Raw genomic sequence first — 20,341 nt, 5'->3', positions numbered from 1 at the left:
AGGATAAATTAGGGCCAGGGACACCGCGCCTCCCATGATGTGGGTGCGTCACGTTTGCTTGACTATCCCCTCATCGGGGGCATTGGTAAGGTGCAGTCATTATGGCGCTTTCCATAGTTCTCCCATACGTGGATTTTCAAATCAAATCCACTCAAATCCTCGGGGAACGAAGGGTTACTTCTGTAACCTCGAACGTTCCCCTTCGGTTGGGGAACTTCAGTGCTATACTCCGTCGCCATAATGTCTGTCCCTTAGCTGTTTGAAAGTCTCTTCAGCTTAAAAGGATGGCGTCTGCTCGCTCCAGGTGTGCTTATATGCTGGGATAATTGGCAATGAAGCACACCTGTGCAAGCTTACGCTGCCAATTCATTGCATTCATTGGCCTGTTCAATACTCCTTCAGACAAGCGGCTTCTGAACCGAAACCTCCCATACGTGGATTTTCAAATCAAATCCACTTATAGCACTTCCGTTCCCCTCCTCGGGGAACGAAGGGTTACATCTGTAACCTCGAACGTTATTTATGTATTTATTTTCTTCTCAAACACTTTTTCAATTCCAATTTTGGTTCTTGTAACACATTTTAAAAAAAGTGTTTAAGCAATAAGTTCAAAAGCCTGGGTCTGTCATTGTATGGGGTTGTGTCAGAGAAAAGGTAAATTGCACCTCTGTGATGGCACCGTTAATGCTAAAACGTACATAGAGATTATGGAGCACAATATGCTGGCTTCGATTCCAGGGACACCCATGCATAATTCAACAAGACAATGCAAAACCACATCATGAACAAATTACAAAGTCCTGAGTGTGGATTAAAGAGCATAACAGATACTTGAAAGGCCTGTCTCCAACAGAGAATGTGTGACACGTTTTGAAGTACAAAATTGAAAAATTGAAGACCCTGTAATGTTTCCCAACTTAAACTTGTTTGCTGGAAGAATGGGACCAAATTACACTATCATTTGGTGTCTTCCATCCGTAAATGTCTTTTATGTGTTGTTAAAAAAGTTTCAACATTACAAAGTGGCAAATGTTTTACTGTTCCAACTTTTTTTGAAATGTGTTGCAAGAACCAAAATTGGAAAATGTGTTTAAAAAAACTAAACAAAACAATACAAATTGTTAAGAACACATTGATTCACATTAATTACTATTTGTTTTATTGTCTGCAATGAAATACAAATCAAAGAAAATTTAGAAATCACTGCTTTTTTTTTTTTTTTTTTTTTTGCGTTTTCCATTCTGTCCCAACTTTTTTTCTGATTTAGGGTTGTATAAATTAAATCCATGAAAAACCTTGCCTGTCGGATGTTGCCTTTGGTAGAGAAGAACATGTAGATTATATAACCGGGTATCAGTACCATTGAAGAAAGGGACATTAGCCAGCCAACTCCCTGACCCCAGGCTGGGTACACATACTTCCCCAGTGTCAGCGGAGTCATTTCTATGGCACTGAACGTAAAAACACCCTGCAAAACAGAAAAGCCAGAATGATTAAAAATGTATCATTAATTTAGTTTAAAAAATGACATCAATATAGTTTGTGTGATAAAGTGCTTACCAAACAAATGGTTGGAGTAAAGTAAATCCAGCATTGTTTCCAAAAGCCACAAGGCCTATAACCAATCATCTCTTCAATATTTTTATAAAACTTCTCTGCACCTGAAGAAAAAAGAAAATATATCCAACTTTAAAAATCCAACCTTTTCACCCAAGCTAGAGATCAAAAACAGTGACAACATTGAACAAAAGTACCATAAAACCAAGCAATGGAGATTGTCTCAAAGAAGACCAGGAAAAGAAGACACATTCCACTGGCTGAGTAGTAGTCGAACAGTTTAAACACATATAAGCCACCCTAAAAAAACAACAACAAAAACACAATCAGTCTCAGTTGTGATAGCAATTCAACACAATTGACTTTAATTAATTAAATAAAAAAGGGTCTTTATTTAGCAAACATAAATACACTTTAAGCAGAATGCAGGCACAAACCAAACTTATAAATTAAGATAATTAACAGTGAACTACACAAAACAAATGACAGGCAAACAGAATAGGTAGCCATTGTAACAAATTGGCACTTGTAAGAAAAATTCTCATTTATGGAGGTAACCCTTGAATGTAGATATTATGTTGGAATGACAGACTAAGCAAACCACAAGAGAAACAGCCAATGAAATGCCTTTGGAATTGGCAAACGCAATCTCACAGGTGCAGACATTTAAGTATATATGTAAGAACCTCATGTGCGACATCACTTCAGGGTATCAATGTGGAGTCAAGTGTGGCTTAGCATTCAACTGGGGATTCAGCTACTGTGGCAATGAGATATAACATCTCCATTCCCTCTTATTATTTCCTTCAAGGAATGTTGGTCACATTTGTAACCATGAAGATCCCTTTCATTCGATCACTCTGAGGTATAACTGAACTACATATTAAGAAAATGTATGTAAAGCACCACAGCAGCTGAATATGTTATAGTAACTGAGGCTAATATTAGCATATGGGATCACTAGTGTAATGACCTCCATCCTCCCTATCCTTAAGTCACCACTAGAGGGCAACGGCCTGTAATTTGGGCTTAGCAGCTCCCCATCCAGCACCTCATAATCAGCATTGGCTGGTGTGTAACAACAGGTGTTTGTTGTCTGGCGCTGAAAATAAATATGAGCAGCATACTCCAGCAGCTAAACGAATCAGAACCATTTAGCTCCCCTTTTATGGCAAAGCGGAACGAGGTATGTTTGTATAATGGTTTGCAGCTACTTTGATGTTGTTTATTGAATTGTGCACCGTGTTTAAATGGTGCACTGTGTCTGTTTGTATTGTGAATGTCTGCTTATATTATGCTTTATGTTCTTGTGATTTGTTTACAATGTTTTTTTTTTCGGTTTGTGTAGTTTTACGGTGTTCTTGTCAACACGGTGACAAGTGAAGCTTTGCAGTGTTTCATGCTGTTAAAATAAATCACTGTGCAAGCATGTGAGAACTCTCTGCCTCCTTCTTTGATGCCATGGGGCTGCTACAGTAAAACTCGCCGTCATTTGAGGCTTTCATCGCTTCGCGCTGCTGCTTCATCGCGTGTTTGACGCTGCATCGGAGGCTTTCATTGTGAGGCGCTGCTGTTTCATCATGTGTGTGTGACGTGGCGTCGGAGGCTTTCAACGCAGAACGCTGCTGTTTCATCACGCGTGCAACAGACTGGTCGGCATATCGGACGGGCAACGCTGGGTGCTGTGCACGCAATAAAAGCCAGAAGACAGCAGATAAAGTCATTTCTACAGTTACAGACTTGGGCTCCGGATTAAAGCAAGAGAAGTGACATTAATCACAAATTGAACTCTTAAATATTGAGTGATTTAACTTTTATAGGTTGAAACTCTTATAACAAATGAGACTTTAATGCATCTTTAAAATTTTCTAAAGTTATTGAAGATGTGTAATTGTGGGTTTTAAAGGTAACTGTTAAAGATATTTGAAGGTATTTAAAGTATTTGATTGTATTTAAAGTATTTGAAGGTATTTAAAGTATTAAAAGGTATTTAAAGTATTTAAAATTATTTAAGGTATGTAAATCATTTCAAGGTATTTAAAAGTGAATTAGTTTGTGATTAATCACTAAAAGGCTGACAATATTAATGTTTTTCTCAAAATATACACTAAGATGTTATTTGCATTACATTTTATATGCATTTATACAATTTAAAGTCTAATTCTGTCAAATTTCTGAATGTTTAATCTGTAGAGTTGTTAGACATTTGCCTTTTATATCTGTTCGCTTCTATTTGGAGTGTCTGATTATAAAGATGGTCTGATGCAAGAAGGTTACTGCCGCTCTTTGCAATTAAAGACAAACTAAAATGGAAGACACAATAAAGCAAACAGCTGAGCAAGCAAGTCAAATGTCACTCCCAGCAGAATTATCAGTTGTTCCCACAGAAAATCAGCAAATCAGGCGCAGTTCACGAAAGGGTAGTCTAACAGAAAAGGGCCTGGAGATGCATAATGAGGAAGCAAAGAAGCATCATAAAGCATTTAACAAAGCTTATGACTGCTGGAAGCTAATGGCTAAAGAAAGTAGGTCAAAATTAAAGTCTTTATGCACTTGTGAAAATCTTGATCTAATTCAAAGAAATATTCAAAGCAAACAAGATTTAGTTAATCAGTGTTATGCTCCTTTGCTGCGCAATCGTACTACAACCACAGAAATTGTCAGAAAAGTAGACGCTTGCACCACCTTAACTGCAGAAATTTGTGATTTAGTTAGCAACCGAATTGAAACTTGTGATGAGATTCATAATGAAGTGGTTGTTAAAGAGAAAACAAGACAAATATTCAACAAGGATGAGCATGCATCTGTCTTTGGTTGCACAAATACTGAAACTGTAATTTCAGAATCATGTCCAAGCTTGGAAAGCCAGTCAAAAAGTTCTTCCAAAACTTCCAGTAAGCGAGCTGATGCAGAGGCTGAGCTAGCAGCCAAGGTAGAGCAAGCTAATGCAATGAAAGAAATTTATGATCAACAAGCGAAACTACAGAAAATACAAAATGACTGGAAGCGAAGTGAAGCAAAGATGTTTGCTGAAATAAAACAAATGGAAGCAGAAATGAGTGAAAGACTTGAGAAGGAGAGAATGAGGCTGCAGATGCTAAAGGTTGATAAGGAAGTCAAGGTAGCTGCAGCTCGTGTAAGGGCATATAATGAATTTGAAGACTGTGAGGATGAAAGGAGCAGTGTTACTAGACCCAGTCTTCTAGAAGCTGATAGCAAGTTCCAGCTAAATCCTGAGGCACCGTCTTTTCATTCACATCAGGCATTTCAGGAGGTGCAGAAAACTGAAGAGGTAGCAAACCTAACTCAAGCATTTATAAACTCTCTGAGCATAAGTCGACTACCTACACCAGAACCAACAACCTTTACTGGCAATCCACTAAAATTCATTGACTGGAAAATTTCCTTTATTGCACTTATTGATTGCAAGTCAATTTCTGCGAGTGAGAAAATGTTCTACTTAAAGGCCTATCTTGCTGGAGAAGCCCGCAAGGCTGTTGAGGGTTTCTTTTATAGAAACTCTGAAGATGCATATCAAGGCGCCTAGAAGGTTCTGGAAGAGAGATATGGTAACTCGTTCATTGTTCTGAGAGCTTTTAGAGACAGACTCATGAAGTGGCCTAAGATTGGAGCTAACGATCCTCTGGCGTTAAGAGAATTTACAGACTTTCTACAAGGATGTGTGGAAGCTGTTCCTCATGTAAAGGGTTGGACATTTTGAATGACTGTGAGGAAAATTACAAATTACTTAAAAAGTTACCTGAGTGGATTGTACGCAAATGGAACAAAATTGTGGTAGATGAGTTAGACAAGTCTGGTGACTACCCAAGCTTTAAACGGTTTGTAGAGGTTTTAAAAGGGGAATAAAGATAGCATGCAACCCTGTCACCTCTTCACTACTGATGAGTTTGAAGGCCCCATTTGTGAAATTTCCCAAAAGAGCCAAGGCCTTGAACACGATGGCTCAGGTTAAGGGTTCAGCACCAAAGAAATCGGACTTCCAGTTAAAGTCACCATGCTCTGTTTGCAATAATGAAGCGCACAATATAGCAAAATGCCCCATCTTTGCAGAAAAGTCCACAGATATGAAAACATCTTTTATTCGTGAGAACCATCTCTGTTTTGGGTGTTTAAGAAAAGGACATATCACAAAAAATTGTAAACGAAGACACATCTGTGGTACATGTGGCCTGCACAATCCAACTTGCCTACATGTAGATAGAGACAAATGGCTTGTCAAAGCACAAAGACCAGAAGCAGTTCCTACAGATGCGCAAACAAGTCAAGAAGTTCAAAGAATTAATTCTCATGCAATAACACAAAGTTCTTTTGCCACGTCTAGCATCATTCCTGTGTTCCTCTCAACAGTAGAAGAGCCCCACAATGAAATTCTTACATATGCCCTGCTCGACACACAGAGTGATTCAACCTTTATCCTAAAGGATTTCCTGGAGGAGCTGCGTGTAAACAGCCAAGCAGTGAAGCTAAAACTAAGCACCATGACAGCTACAGATACAGTCACTTTTAGTTATAAGGTTAGTGGACTTCAAGTTCGTGGACTCCAGGGAGGAAAATGTATTCAAGTGCAGCAAGCCTATACTTGTGACTTTATTCCTGTGGACAAGGCTTATATTCCAACTAGAAAGACCGCAACACAATGGCCTCATCTTAAGCATATAGCTCATGAGTTGCCTCCATTACAGAGCTGTGACATAGGATTATTGATAGGTTACGATTGCCCCACTGCTTTAGCTCCAACAGAAGTAATTATTGGTAAGGATAATGAGCCTTTTGCTCTAAAAAACAGAACTGGGATGGAGCATCATAGGCCTTTGTAATCCCCATTTGGATAGACCAGGTAGCCAAAGGTTTGTTCACAGAGTTTCAGTGAAGGAGTTATTGGTTCCATCGGCAAACAAGATCTTGAGGATATTGGAGTCTGATTTTAATGAGAGATGTCCGGATGAAAAACATGTATCCCAAGAAGATTTCCAATTCATACAAATTCTTAGTGAAAATGTCAAGCAGAATGATGATGGACATTATCAGCTGCCTCTTCCCTTCAAGAGTAATGACCCTCCTTTACTACCTAACAACAAGAAACTTGCCCTTGCACGATTGCAACATCTGAAAAGGAAGCTGAAAATTAATCCACAGTATTATGCTAGTTACAGAGGTTTCATGAAAGAGATGTTTGAGGTGGGGCATGCAGAACCAGCCCCTACAATACCTGATGGAGAAACGGTGTGGTATATACCTCACCATGGCATTTATCATGCCCATAAACCAGGCAAATTAGGAGTGGTCTTTGACTGCTCTGCAAAGTTTCATGGTGTCTCTCTTAATGATATGCTTCTCACTGGCCCAAACTTAATTAATTCCTTAATTGGAGTTTTGTGTAGATTCAGGAAGGAGACTGTCGCAGTAACATGTGATATAGAAAAAATGTTCCATCCGTTTGTTGTTCCTCCTGAAGAAAGAGACTTCTTAAGATTCCTTTGGTGGGATAATGAAGACATGGAGGGAGAGCCCCAAGAATACAGGATGGCTGTACATCTATTTGGCGCAGCTTCATCTCCTGGTTGCGCTAATTTTGGTCTTAAATTTTTGGCAGAACAACACAAGTCTGAATATCCGTCTGCCTCTTCCTTCATCAATAAAAACTTCTATGTTGATGACTGGCTGATTTCTGTTCCATCAATTCACAAAGCTAAAGAGTTAATAGTTGAAGCCCAAGACCTGTGCAAGCGTGGGGGTCTACACCTTCACAAATTCAATTCAAATAAAAGGGAAGTCCTAAACTGTGTGAATCCTTCAGAATGGGCACATACCAACGAAGCATTAAATCTGAATCCCTACACAACAGCACATGTTCTGGGCATCCAGTGGTCTATGGATAATGATACGTTTACCTTTGATGTCAAGTTGAAGGAGCAGCCATCAACACGCAGGGGGATTCTTTCAGTTGTCGCCTCCTTGTACGATCCTCTTGGGTTTGTCTCACCCTTTCTCCTGAAAGAAAAACTCATCCTGCAAAAATTGTGTCGTAGAAACATCAAATGGGATGACATTTCTCCCAGGGACTTACTCCCACGGTGGGAGGAATGGAAAGATAGTCTTATAGATTTTAAGTATTTCAGCATTTCAAGATGTTATTATCCACCATCCTTTGGCACTATTGTTAGGACAGAACTGCAAATTTTTTTAGACGCAAGCAATCTAGGATACGTGCATGTTCTTACCTTAGGCTCAAAAATAATAGAAATGAAGTCCACTGCAGTCTTGTAATGTCTAAAGCTAAAGTAGCACCAACAAAAATCAAAAGCATCCCGAGACTGGAACTGTCCGATTCTCAAGTTGTGTTGGCATATGTCAGGCGATTTCATGTGTTTGTTGCGAATCGTGTTCAGGCAATCAGAGACATCACAGATGTAAGTCAATGGCATTATATTAGGACATCTGAAAATCCAGCTGATCACTGCTCGAGAGGCCTTGACATAACGGATACATGCATGTCATCTTGGATCTCAGGACCTAAATTTCTTTGGGAACAAGAATTGTGCCCACCACCTAACCCTTCCAATACTTTGTTGGTAGGTGATCCTGAGGTCAGAGCTGTTCATACTCTTGCAACTAGCTGCTGTGATAGTTCAGACTTTCTCAACCAATTCAATTGATTTTTTTCATGGAGAACTCTTATTAAGCTGATCGTTAGAATTAGAAGACTGGCCTCAAGTCAGAAATTACCCAATGACATTGTCACAGTGGAAGAACAGGTAAAAGCTTCTGAGGTCCTGATCAAGCTTGTCCAAGAAAAGGCATTCTCTCGTGAGATGAAGATGATTCAGGGAGACAAAATTCTTCAAAACTCGAGCATGCTCTTTCAACTTAATCCAATATTGAGAAGAGGCCTTCTTTGTGTTGGAGGAAGGTTGAAAGGGGCATCCTTGAGTGAGGAGCTAAAGCATCCAGTTATCCTGCCAAAGGATAGTCACATAACAGAACTTATTGTGACACACTATCACAAAAAGGTTTGTCATCAAGGGAGGTATCAAACTCTCATGGAACTTCGAGCAAATTAATTTTGGATAATCGGTGGCAGTAAATTGGTGGCTAAATTAATTCACAAATGTGTTCAGTGCAGAAAGCTCCGGCGACCAATAGAAGAACAACAGATGGCTGAGCTTCCTAGAGAGCGTATTGAAGTCTCTGCCCCCTTTTCTTACTCTGGCATGGACTGCTTTGGCCCGTTCATTATAAAAAGGGGTCGAAAAGAATACAAGAGGTATGGCCTTATCTTTACTTGTCTCTGCTCTCGAGCAGTTCATATTGAAATGCTGGAGGATCCGTCTACAGACATGGTGGAGATGCTGGGGACACTTTCATCAATGCCCTGAGATGCTTCATCAGCCTTCGTGGTGCCGTGCGTCAGTTACGTTGTGACCATGGCACGAATTTTGTGGGAGCCAGGAATGAGCTTAAAGAGGCTCTCAATGAATGTGATGTAAAGGCATTGGAACTATTTCTTAATGAGGCCCAATGTGAATTTGTCTTTAATGCCCCCTCAGCAAGTCATGCCAGTGGAGTCTGGGAGCGGCAAATAAGGACCGTTTGCAATGTGCTAAATGCCAACCTGGCTCAGTGTCCGGGCAGACTTGATGATTCATCCTTGAGAACTATGTTTTATGAAGCAATGGCAATTATGAATAGTCGTCCGTTGACTGTAAACAGTTTGAATGACCCCTCATCTCTAGAACCTCTAACGCCAAATCATCTAATTCAAATGAAATCAAAGATTGCTCTTCCACCTCCTCGGAACTTTCAGAGAGAGGACATGTATGCCACAAAAAGATGGCGTCAAGTTCAGTATTTGATAGAGCAGTTCTGGTGTCGTTGGAAAATGGAGTACCTTCTCAACCTTTCTACACGACAGAAATGGCATGTACCTCGCCGCAATCTCAAAGTCAATGACATAATCATCATCAAAGAGGAAATGATGCCCAGAAATCAGTGGCAATTAGGTAGAGTTGTTGAAGTAATTCAGGGAAATGATGGTTTAGTTCGACGAGTTAAAGTTCAAATAGGGGATCGAAGACCATACAAAAAGCAAGAACGGTGCTCAAATCCTACAATTCTTGAAAGACCAGTACAAAAATTAGTGGTCCTGCTTGAGAGCGAGTGAGTGTTTATACAAAGTGACCTTCTTGCATCAGACCATTTCTTTACATAATCTAAAGTGTAGGTGCAATGCATTTTATGTTAATAGGTGGTCATTCAAGTTGAAATCATGTACTGTATGATATGTTTGTGTTAGGTTGTTTATTCACAATAACATGATTTGGTGGGAGTGTAATGACCTCCATCCTCCCTATCCTTAAGTCACCACTAGAGCGCAACGGCCTGTAATTTGGGCTTAGCAGCTCCCCATCCAGCACCTTATAATCAGCATTGGCCGGTGTGTAACAGGTGTTTGTTGTCTCGTGCTGAAAATAAATATGAGCAGCATACTCCAGCAGCTTAACGAATGAGAACCGTTTAGCTCCCCTTTTATGGCAAAGCGGAACGAGGTATGTTTGTATAATTGTTTGCAGCTACTTTGATGTTGTTTATTGAATTGTGCACTGTGTTTAAATGGTGCACTGTGTTTGTTTGTATTGTGAATGTCTGTTTATATTATGCTTTATGTTCTTGTGATTTGTTTACAATGTTTTTTTTTCGTTTGTGTAGTTTTACGGTGTTCTTGTCAACACGGTGACAAGTGAAGCTTTGCAGTGTTTCATGCTATTGAAATAAATCACCGTGCAAGCATCAGTGAGAACTCTCTGCCTCCTTCTTTGATGCCATGGGGCTGCTACAACTAGTAAGTAGTGAACCCAGAAAGCGAGTTAACCAAACAGTCATACCAGACAATGTAATGTGTCACCCGTAGCTATGCGTTACTGCAGTATTTGCTATTTTTTTTTCTTTCGGACGAGATATTAGAATATTTTTGTTCCCTCACAAAAGTGCATAGAAATTATAACAGATTTTAGGCTCAAAGACAAAGCTAAATAAATGAGGAAAGTATTTTTTTTTACCAAATTAAATGGGGAAAATAAAATAAAACAAATAAACTGTCAAAAACAGTTCAGTTTTACGAAAGCTAAAATAAAAAAGGAGAAAATTCAAAAAATAGACTGAAGTCACCAACACTTCAAATTATAATTTATAATTTCAGATCTCAACAAATTCAGTTTCACAAATCACGTTTTGTATTTGTAATGAATGTAAATAAAATAAAAATAAAAATGTGGTTCAGAGTTCAATGTTGAACTCTCAGTTCTTTCAGTTCCAGTTCGATGCAAAAAATTCAGTCCAGAACGAGCTCCAAAAAAAAAAAAAAGAATAAAAGTCCAAGTCCAAAAAATGAATAAAAACAAAAATAAGTAATAATGGATGCAGATTATGTTTTATTATACCAGTTCATTGAACAACGGATCAGTTTACTTCCAGGTGCAATCTTTTTAGAGAGGGTGGCTCGCCATGTCACTGAGAAAGCATCCATGGCAGGAACAGATCAGGATTTCAAAGCAGAAATAACGAAGGGAAACACAAGACACACACACACACGCACATGAAAAACCTGGCCTTGATAAACACAATGCCAAAAAAAACAAGTAATTAATAATTCAATAAACATGTTTAAGGGCGAGGCAGGGGCGCAGTAGGTAGTGCTGTCGCCTCACAGCAAGAAAGTTGCTGGGTTGCTGGTTCAAACCTCGGCTCAGTTGGCGTTTCTGTGTGGAGTTTGCATGTTCTCACAGCCTTTGCGTGGGTGTCCTCCGAGTGCTCCGGTTTCCCCCACAGTCCAAAGACATGTGGTACAGGTGAATTGGGTAGGCTTAATTGTCCGTAGTGGATGAGTGTGTGTGGATGTTTCATAGAGATGGGTTGCGGCCGCTGCAGAGATTCATTTATTCATTCATTCATTTTCTTGTCGGCTTAGTCCCATTATTAATCTGGGGTCGCAACAGCGGAACGAACCGCCAACTTCTCCAGCCAGTTTTTACGCAGCAGATGCCCTTCCAGCTGCAACCCATTTCTGGGAAACATCCACACACACATTCACACACACACTCAAACACTACGGACAATTTAGCCTACTCAATTCACCTGTACCGCATATCTTTGGACTGTGGGGGAAACCGGAGCACCCGGAAGAATCCCACACGAAGGGAGGGAGAACATGCAAACTCCACACAGAAACACCAAATGAGCCAAGGTTCGAACCACCGACCTTCTTGCTGTGAGGCGACAGCACTACCTACTGCGCCACTGCCTCGCCACCCAGAGATTAATTAACTAGATTAATTAATCTAGTATTGATTTCTTACTTGTCAAGAAAAAAAATAACGTAGACTCCACTTTGGACCTGTTTTAATGCTGGATAAAAAAAAATCAGTAGTCCCATGTAGGCAGGAAGATCTGTGGATGACACCCTTGTCCAGTTTCTCATCGTGCAACGTCCATGAAGGTTGGTCATGCTGACAACAAAATCAGGATCTGACCCTTCTGAGTCTGTAGTGTCAGAGGGAGAAGACAATATATCCTTCAGCTCGCTGGAGGGGTCAGGCTCCATAACCATTTTTTAAACTTTGGTACAAGTGAAATCCCTTTATCCTGTTGCTTGCTGCTCTTCACACCAGCAAATAACCAGCCGAATGGCATGCAAATCCACTTACCTCGTTTTTTTTTTTTTTAGTTTGTACTTCTCTTTGTAGCGAGGCAGTGACGCAGTAGGTAGTGCTGTCGCCTCACAGCAAGAAGGTCGCTGGTTCGAACCTCGCCTCAGTTGGCGTTTCTGTGTGGAGTTTGCATGTTCTCCCTGCCTTTGCTTGGGTTTCCTCCGGGTACTCCGGTTTCCCCCACAGTCCAAAGACATGCGATACAGGTGAATTGGGTAGGCTAAATTGTCCTTAGTGTATGAGTGTGTGTGTGGATGATTCCCAGAGATGGGTTGCGGCTGGAAGGGCATCCGCTGCGTAAAAACTTGCTGGATAAGTTGGAGGTTCATTCCGCTGTGGCGATTCTGGATTAATAAAGGCTTAATAGGCTCTTGTCGGCTTAATAAAGACTAAACCAACAAGAAAATGAATGAATGAATGACTTCTTTTTGATCTTGTGTACTCCATGTAGTTCTGATAACTGATATGCATATTTGGTTTTTCAAACACATTACACACAATAAGTCTGAAAAGGTCAATAAGTGTGCAAAGGTCACTCTCACACATTTACAGACACCAATACACACACTTTAATTTGCTGTTGTACTCCATATAAAATTGAGAATCTAAGCTTTTTTTTTTGGTACAGGCCTATCTGAAGGGTCATTAATGCCAATTGATGATCAACAGTAAAAATGACAAATTTGACCTCTTCCCTACAGGAACATCCAGCAACAATAAAAAAATGCATGATTATATGGTGTCAGGGTTTTGTAATAACAAAAAGTGGTTATAATGGAAGTCAATGGGCCAAAAACAGCCAACAGTTAGGGAGCAAAACTGAAAATCTTTTGCTGCACAAAAACTAACAATGCATCAAGGGCAATGTTCTTACTAATCTTTCACATGTCCAAGACTGTGATATAAGGTTAAAAAATCCAGTCCAAAATTACTTTTTATATTGGAAATACAGTCTGGTGAGACCAAGATAGAACTTCATGTCTTTATTTCTAAGTTGTATGCGAGGAGAAAACCAGGCACTGCTCATCACCTGTCTAATACACTCCCAACAGTGAAGTGGCAGCGTCATGTTATAGTGTATTTTTCAGCTGCAGGGACAGAATGAATCGAGGGAAAGATGAATGTGGCCAAGTACAGGTATAATCTGGATGAAAACCTTCTCCAGAGTGCTCAGGACCTCATACTTGGTCAAAGATTAACCTTCCGAACAGTTAATGATTCTAAGCATGCAGCTAAAATAACAAAGGAGTGGCTTCACAACAACTTCGTGACTGTTCTTGAATGGCCAGCTAGATCCCTTACTAAAACCCAATTGAGTATCTATGGAGCAACCCAAAAATGGCTGTCCACAAACGTTTACCATACAACTTCACAGAACTGGATCTGCAAGGAGGAATGGCAGCAGGTGCCCAAATTCAGGGGTAAAAAACTTGCATCTTTCTCAAAAAGACTCATGGCTGTATTAGATAAAAGAGGTGCTTCTACTAAATACTGAGCAAAGAGTCTGTATACTTCAAACCATGTGATGTTTCAGTTATTCTTTTTTAATAAATCTGCAAAAACATAAAAAATTCTGTGTTTTTCTGTCAATATGGGGTAATGATTTTAGCTAATGGCTGCAATATGCAATATGGCTGCAATGGCACAGAGTAAAACATTTAAGATGTTCTGAATACTTTCCATACCCACTGTATATGCACATGCCCTGCAGCCAACTATGTGCCATCACATCTGTGTGGACGGAAACCTTATTCAGGAAATGAGACATTTGCAATGGGTGAAATCCATAGAGGTAAACAGGTTGGCCTGGGCTTCTCTAAAATTAGCTGGACTCTGCAAGGGTAGAGTCACCATTCTCCTAGGAATGTAAGATGCCACAAGAACCTGTCTGCTGCATGGTTAAGCTGGGCAAGGATGTGGACAGTATGCAATTGTATAACATTATAAAATAATAAATGCAGCTAAAGTCTATGCCCTCCGGGTGGTTTAAATAAGTAACCACCAACATACTGTTCATCCAGACCAGTATGCATATTGCTTCCTGCACTGGAGGGGGACCGGCGGACAGCATGAAACAATGCCAACAGTTCCAGGCAATAGCAATGTAGCCATGGTTCAGTCTACGAACCAGCAGCTGCATGCTTGTTGCAAAATGGAAGCATGCAGTGCATCTCAAGGAAAAGTAGAAGAAGAGACTGCAGCTCCTACCATACTTCCAGAATCCTGTGGAGAAGCTGGAGGCATGAGGGAAATTAACCTGTCCTCTGACCTATTCAGAGCCATAGTGAACTGTGTTGTGGTTGTGAACTGGAAGGCAGCCTGTCCCATACTGGCAACACTCAAGAGTTCACACCCAAAGAGAGAACAAAATGCTTTATTTAAAATGCTCTTTTATTGCACTGCAATGTTTTTAAAGCAGGAGTAACTCCACTCATCTCTTGTTGGCATGCCTCAGGGAAACTTGTGTCATCTGACAATAGTGGATGACATGGCGGTGCAGAGAACATGGTCAAGATCTGTGCAGAGGTCACACATGATGACTGGGGAGGGACCGTGATAGCGCAGCTTGGCCAGGGCTTGTACTGATGGTATGTGGCCATGGCAGTGATGGCAGCAGTGTAGGCTATGGTAGTGAGGGATGCAGAAAAGCTTTGTCCAGGAGCTTACCTCTCCAGGTGGTGGCAGCTTGCGGACAGTGAGGGTGGAAGAGCTTGAAGACTGGGAGCACTTCATCCTTCTCCAGGATACAGGGGATATCTAGGAAACCGAGAGTGTTCTACATCTCTCCTTTTATCCTCCACATAGTACCCATCTACTCAGTCAGGATCCTCCAATCACAACAACTGAGGCCACCTAGTAAGACACAGCTATCATATCTTATTTAAGGTTCTAGGTCACAGGCACCCTGTAGGGTGCAAACCAAGACTCTCCTCAAGAAAATGACAGCTCACCCTTCTAAGAAAGTGATGGCCATCCTGATAGATAATGAAGCCTATACATTGTGTGCTCTAGTAGTGGGAGTGCTCACCAAGATGCAACAGTGAGTGTGGGGATAAACTTCTCACAAGAGCAGTGTCTACATGCTAGACTGCCATACATGAAATACAGAAACCTTGACTGTTATCCAACTGGAAACTACTGCATCCAGAAACACACAATCAGTTTGACATGATTAGAAAAGTGTGTTTGCAGACCATGTTGCTCTCTTTGTGAAAACTGCTTTTTATAGTTGCCAAAGAAGCACACAGGGAGAGGAAAAAGATCCCAGCTTGACCACTGTTGCACCATTACACACCCTTGCAAACTGAAGAACTTTGGAACTCTGGAAGTCAGGAGCTCAGTAATAGTTAGGATCTTTTCAGAGGTGTGAATGGCTCTGAAGACAAGTCTGAAGTGCTGTCTCACATGTGCTCCTTATAAACTCCTAAATGCGGAGAGAGTGCACTTGTAAGATTGCACTCACAATTCTATAGGCATTTCATTGGCCCTTTAGCATACATTTCAGAGTGATTTGCCCAATCTGCCGTTCTTTCATAACTCAGGCTGACCAACTGAGAGGGAACTAATTTACTACCAAATTCAAAATTTAACACAGTACTCATAAAAAGTATACCAAAACTGAACATAACACTGACACATGCATTGCTGTCTCATTCTTTAAACTGGTGTTTTCAGCTACTGTAGTTATATTTACCTGGGTAATGTTGGAGAATCCAATGATGAATGACACAAGGCAGACAATTAGGATGAAGATTTTTTTTCTCTTCCTTAGGACTGTAGGATATTCATCCATTAAAGCAGTGATGAAGCCTTCCACTGTACAAAACTGTCACAACAACACAAAATTCACAAAAACACAAAAAAAGTCATGCAGTGATTTTGTGGTTTAGAGACTTAAAAAAAAAATCTTATTGGACAACCCCCCCCCCCACCCCCCCCAAAAAAAAAAAAAAAAAAACATTTATTTTTTGCAAATTCATTAGTCAGTTATTTTTAAAAATATATGATTTGTGTTCCTGGTATAATAGTATAAACCTTAATATAAATCAGATATTTAAAAAGTTTATAAATATTTTATATTTTCTTACATGATGGATAAAATGGATATTGCTGTTTTTAAAGCTACTAATTTGTATGCGCTGAATTTGTATGTGTGTATAATACCTGACTGTCCAACCCCAGCATCATGAGCATTGAGAAGAAGAGAATAGCCCAGAGTGAAGACATGGGAAGCTGTGTGACAGCTTGAGGATAGGCCAAAAATGCCAAACCAGGACCTGATATTCAACCACCACAAACATCAGAAGTGTCAAAAAATACATTTTTACAGTTTTAAAATTTACAGCAACAAAATCAAATAAAAGGGCACTCATGTGCCATGACTTTTATTATTATTACAAAAATCCCTATTTGAAATTGTAAAAAAAAATGTCACAGTTTACAATAAGGTTATATTGTTTAATGTAAGTTAACCTATATGGTAAAATAAACTAAGAATGAAAATACTGTTTGTATTTTTGAGAGTATATATGTATATGTGTACTTTTTTCCTGACAACTTTCAGTTTTAATCAACTACAATTATTTTTAAAATTCTATACTTTTACTCCGAAACTTTTCTCTGCTGCATTATTTAAATTTGCTTGCACTTGTGCAATTGAGTGATCACAACTTCTACAATTCATTTCATTTTCCAAACAAGCCCATTCATCTAGCAAGTAATTGATAATACTTGATGGTGGCAACTGTTACTCCTGCTACAAACAACAGCAGTGGGGCCCCTAGAACAACCCTGGCCATATTTTTGAGAAATATACAGAAATATTGATGTTTAAAAACTCACCCTCTCATGTCAAGAAATGTATTGAAATAAAGTGCAAATTCAGCAGTCGAGGGTGTCTAAAAGTATTTTACATTTAAAATCTTTTTTTTTTATGTAAAACTTTATTTTTCAAATAAACCTTTATTATTATTATTATTAATTTATTCATTTTTTTTCGGCTTAGTCCCTTTATTAATCTGGGGTCGCCACAGCAGAATGAACTTATCCAGCACGTTTTTAGGCAGCGGATGCCCTTCCAGCATCCATCTCTGGGAAATTTATTATTAATATTATTTTAGATACAATTATTTCAGATACTTTTAGAGGTTTTACTCATGTAAAAATCTAAACAGCGACTTTAACATTGTCAAAGTGATTACATAGTAAGATATTTTTAGTTTTAATTAATTATGGCTTTCAAGTACTTTATGAAACCCTATGCAATTTTAAAAAAATGTGCTTGTCAACTTTATTTACTGTAATGTATCAACAAGAACTAACAATGAACTACTATGTTTTATTAAAATATGAGTAATAATCAATAAAAGTTTTGTTCATTGTTCATGTATGAAACACATTAATTAATGGAACCTTATTGTAAAATGTTCATAACACTTAAAGTTCAGATGTTTAAAAAGTATAGAGTAGTGCAGGAATTATTTTAAAGTCCAGAAAAATAATTTGCCATGTGTTCCCTCATGATTTTAAAATACAACTTTCTAAAGTTTTTTTGATTAATTTTTATTTCAGTAAAAGAGTACAACACCTGCAACAAACATAATACATTACATGATAATAGACCTAATTATCCCAAAACTCTAATATAATTTGTTTAAGGATTGTTTTTTTTCCTAAACCCTCCTTTCTGTGATGTTAATCTGCAGTGATTGTTGTGACTGGTCTACTGCATGCAGTGCGAGTTGAAAATTAAACACCCATCATGGCTTATCAAGACAAAGTTGACGCACAGGCTGCTATGGTACAGAGTGGACCCAGTGCTGAAAACTATTAAATCAATGGAGATCACATTGCTCTATTCTTAACCATAACTACAAACTATGACAACAACATGCCTTCAGTTTTAATTGTACTATTTTGAACATTGACAATGGTGTGCCATCTGCACAAGCTTGTAGGAGTTGCGGTTTTGTTGACATGGCTTAAACCACTGAAATAAAAACAAATACAGTGCCTTCTATGTCTGGTGTACAAGAAAAGCTGATAGTGGCCATCAATGACAGAAGCCACAGGAGTGCAAGATCAGAATCCTGTTTAAATTGGTAAAGGAAGTAGCATGTGTTGTGTTTTCCATACGTTTTGTGTTGTGTACGACACCACAGCCAGTTAACCCTCTGAGGTCTAAAGTATCACCTGCAATACCAGCCTTTACCTACAGCATCCCTATCCCTCCCAACCCCCGCTTTTCACTTACTCAACAAGGGAGAACTACACTAAGAAATAAATCAATAAGCTAAAATAACAAAACAAAAAGGAAACATTAAACTGTAGGAAATAAAATGCAAAGAAAAAATAGGTTAACTTACTGAAACAAAAAGGGGGGATAATATAAAACCAATAAACTAAACATTAAAGCTACAATAATAAATAAACAAGACAAGGGACATAAATACTTAAATAAAAAAGGATAAATACTATTAGGAAGACCCGAAAGGCTCAGGAACACATACGGAACAGACTCACGATCAGACAGCACAGACTCAGAGAACCAACAACCACCAACATGTAACAATGAACATGCAAAGACACAAGGGAAGACATGGTGTAACAGAAAAGCCAGGGGAAACAAACTAGGGGCAAGGGTGGAAAGCAAGAATGGGAGGATTCAGGTAGCCTAAGCTCAGAAGGGCTGGAACAAGGACGTAAAAACTAGGATGGTTTAGGGGTGACAGATCGGGTAAACTGGAAGGTCTAGACAACATGAAGGGGGGAACAACGAGTTATCTAGGGAAAGAGATGATAGATGGAGACTTGAACCAAGGCTTGAAGTATGGAACACATCTAGGGGGGCCCTCCGGGGCTGCAGGAACTGACTCAGGGTTTGAATATGAGGAGCCCTCCAGGGCTGCTGGAACTGACTCTGGGGAAGAAGTTGAGACTAGACTGTGCTCAGGTACAGGAGTGGAGACAAGACTGTGATCAGAGGCAGCAGAAACAGATTTATTGACCAGAGTGGAAACTAGACTATGTTCAGGGGTAACAAGCACTGGTTTAAGGACTGGAACAGGCACCGGACAGAGTTCATGAGAAATAACTTGTTGACTGAAACTATCTCTGGAAAACACTCAGGGGTTAAAGTCGGCACTGCACTGTGTTCAGGAGTTGAAGTTTTGATTTGAAGATTGGAGCCCTCTCCTGATTCTCGATAGGGGCTGAAGTCAACCTTGAGAAGTCTCTCGTAGGGGCATGAGCAGACTCTTGGGCTTAAGTCTTCATCTCACAGTGCTTGGGGACTGGGGAATTTTCTGAATACACTCAGTGGATAATGTGGCAGTGGCACTATCAGTGGCACTATGCTGTGCTCAAGAGCTACTCTCTCTAGAGTAGGAGCAGGCCCTGTAGGTACTCTACAAGCAGCCTCTGGGGGAACCCTTTCTGGATTGGATACAGGAAATTCACTCTTAATAGCATTGGTGAGGAGTGCCAGGAACTCATCAACAGACTTGGCAAGACTGGCATATAACTGCTGCAAAGTCAAAGGACTGCTCGGGACTGACCTCATCAGCTGTGATAGGGAGAACAGGGTACTCTGTGCTTCCCTCTGTGGCCAGTGGCCATACCGGGCAGACTAAGAGCCCCAGGCATGGCTTGCATGACCAGAACACTGTGAGCAGACTGCTTAAAAACAGATTCTGGGAAGTCAGATACAGCAGGTTACTCAGAGATGGCCTCTGTGGACGAAATATGACTGTTAATCTTAACATAACAGATATCAGTGGACACAACAAGAACATATTATAAGGAAGGGTTGATAACACTTGGATCAGTGGGGACACAAAGACTACGGAGTTGAGAAGCAGCTGACTATGGGGCATGCTTCCTTTTCCTTCACTTAAGATGGGTGGAAACTGCACACTTGGCCTCTGTAGTATCGTACAGCAAACTTGGAGGATTTAGGTGAAGTGGCCAGAAACACATCAACTCAGAGACAGGAACAATCACAGTAAGCTGTAACGTAGGATCAGGGTTAATAAACTGAAAAGCAGTGATAGATTTAACAG

General features: G+C 39.8%; 1 protein-coding gene across 4 annotated transcripts in view; it reads right to left on the bottom strand.

The window, feature by feature from the left end:
- Positions 1–20,341, bottom strand: part of slc6a1l (solute carrier family 6 member 1, like) — a 100,483-nt gene that overhangs the window by 7,312 nt on the left and 72,830 nt on the right. For 3 of the 4 annotated variants that reach the window (XM_021475277.3, XM_068220787.2, XM_073947230.1), the window contains 5 exons: positions 16,446–16,558; positions 15,976–16,107; positions 1,755–1,857; positions 1,561–1,661; positions 1,301–1,468 (listed from right to left, as the gene is read on the bottom strand). In XM_021475277.3, coding sequence (XP_021330952.1) covers positions 1,301–1,468; positions 1,561–1,661; positions 1,755–1,857; positions 15,976–16,107; positions 16,446–16,558 — 617 coding nt within the window. Of the gene's footprint in view, positions 1–1,300; positions 1,469–1,560; positions 1,662–1,754; positions 1,858–15,975; positions 16,108–16,445; positions 16,559–19,837; positions 19,973–20,341 lie in introns of all 4 variants that reach the window. The other variant, XR_012402141.1, reaches the window with a different exon arrangement.

The sequence above is a fragment of the Danio rerio genome, chromosome 4 (assembly GCF_049306965.1).
Source record: "Danio rerio strain Tuebingen ecotype United States chromosome 4, GRCz12tu, whole genome shotgun sequence".
Lineage (NCBI taxonomy): Eukaryota > Metazoa > Chordata > Actinopteri > Cypriniformes > Danionidae > Danio > Danio rerio.
Note: the sequence above shows the minus strand (reverse complement) of the source record. Positions and strands in the feature narration are given on the sequence as shown.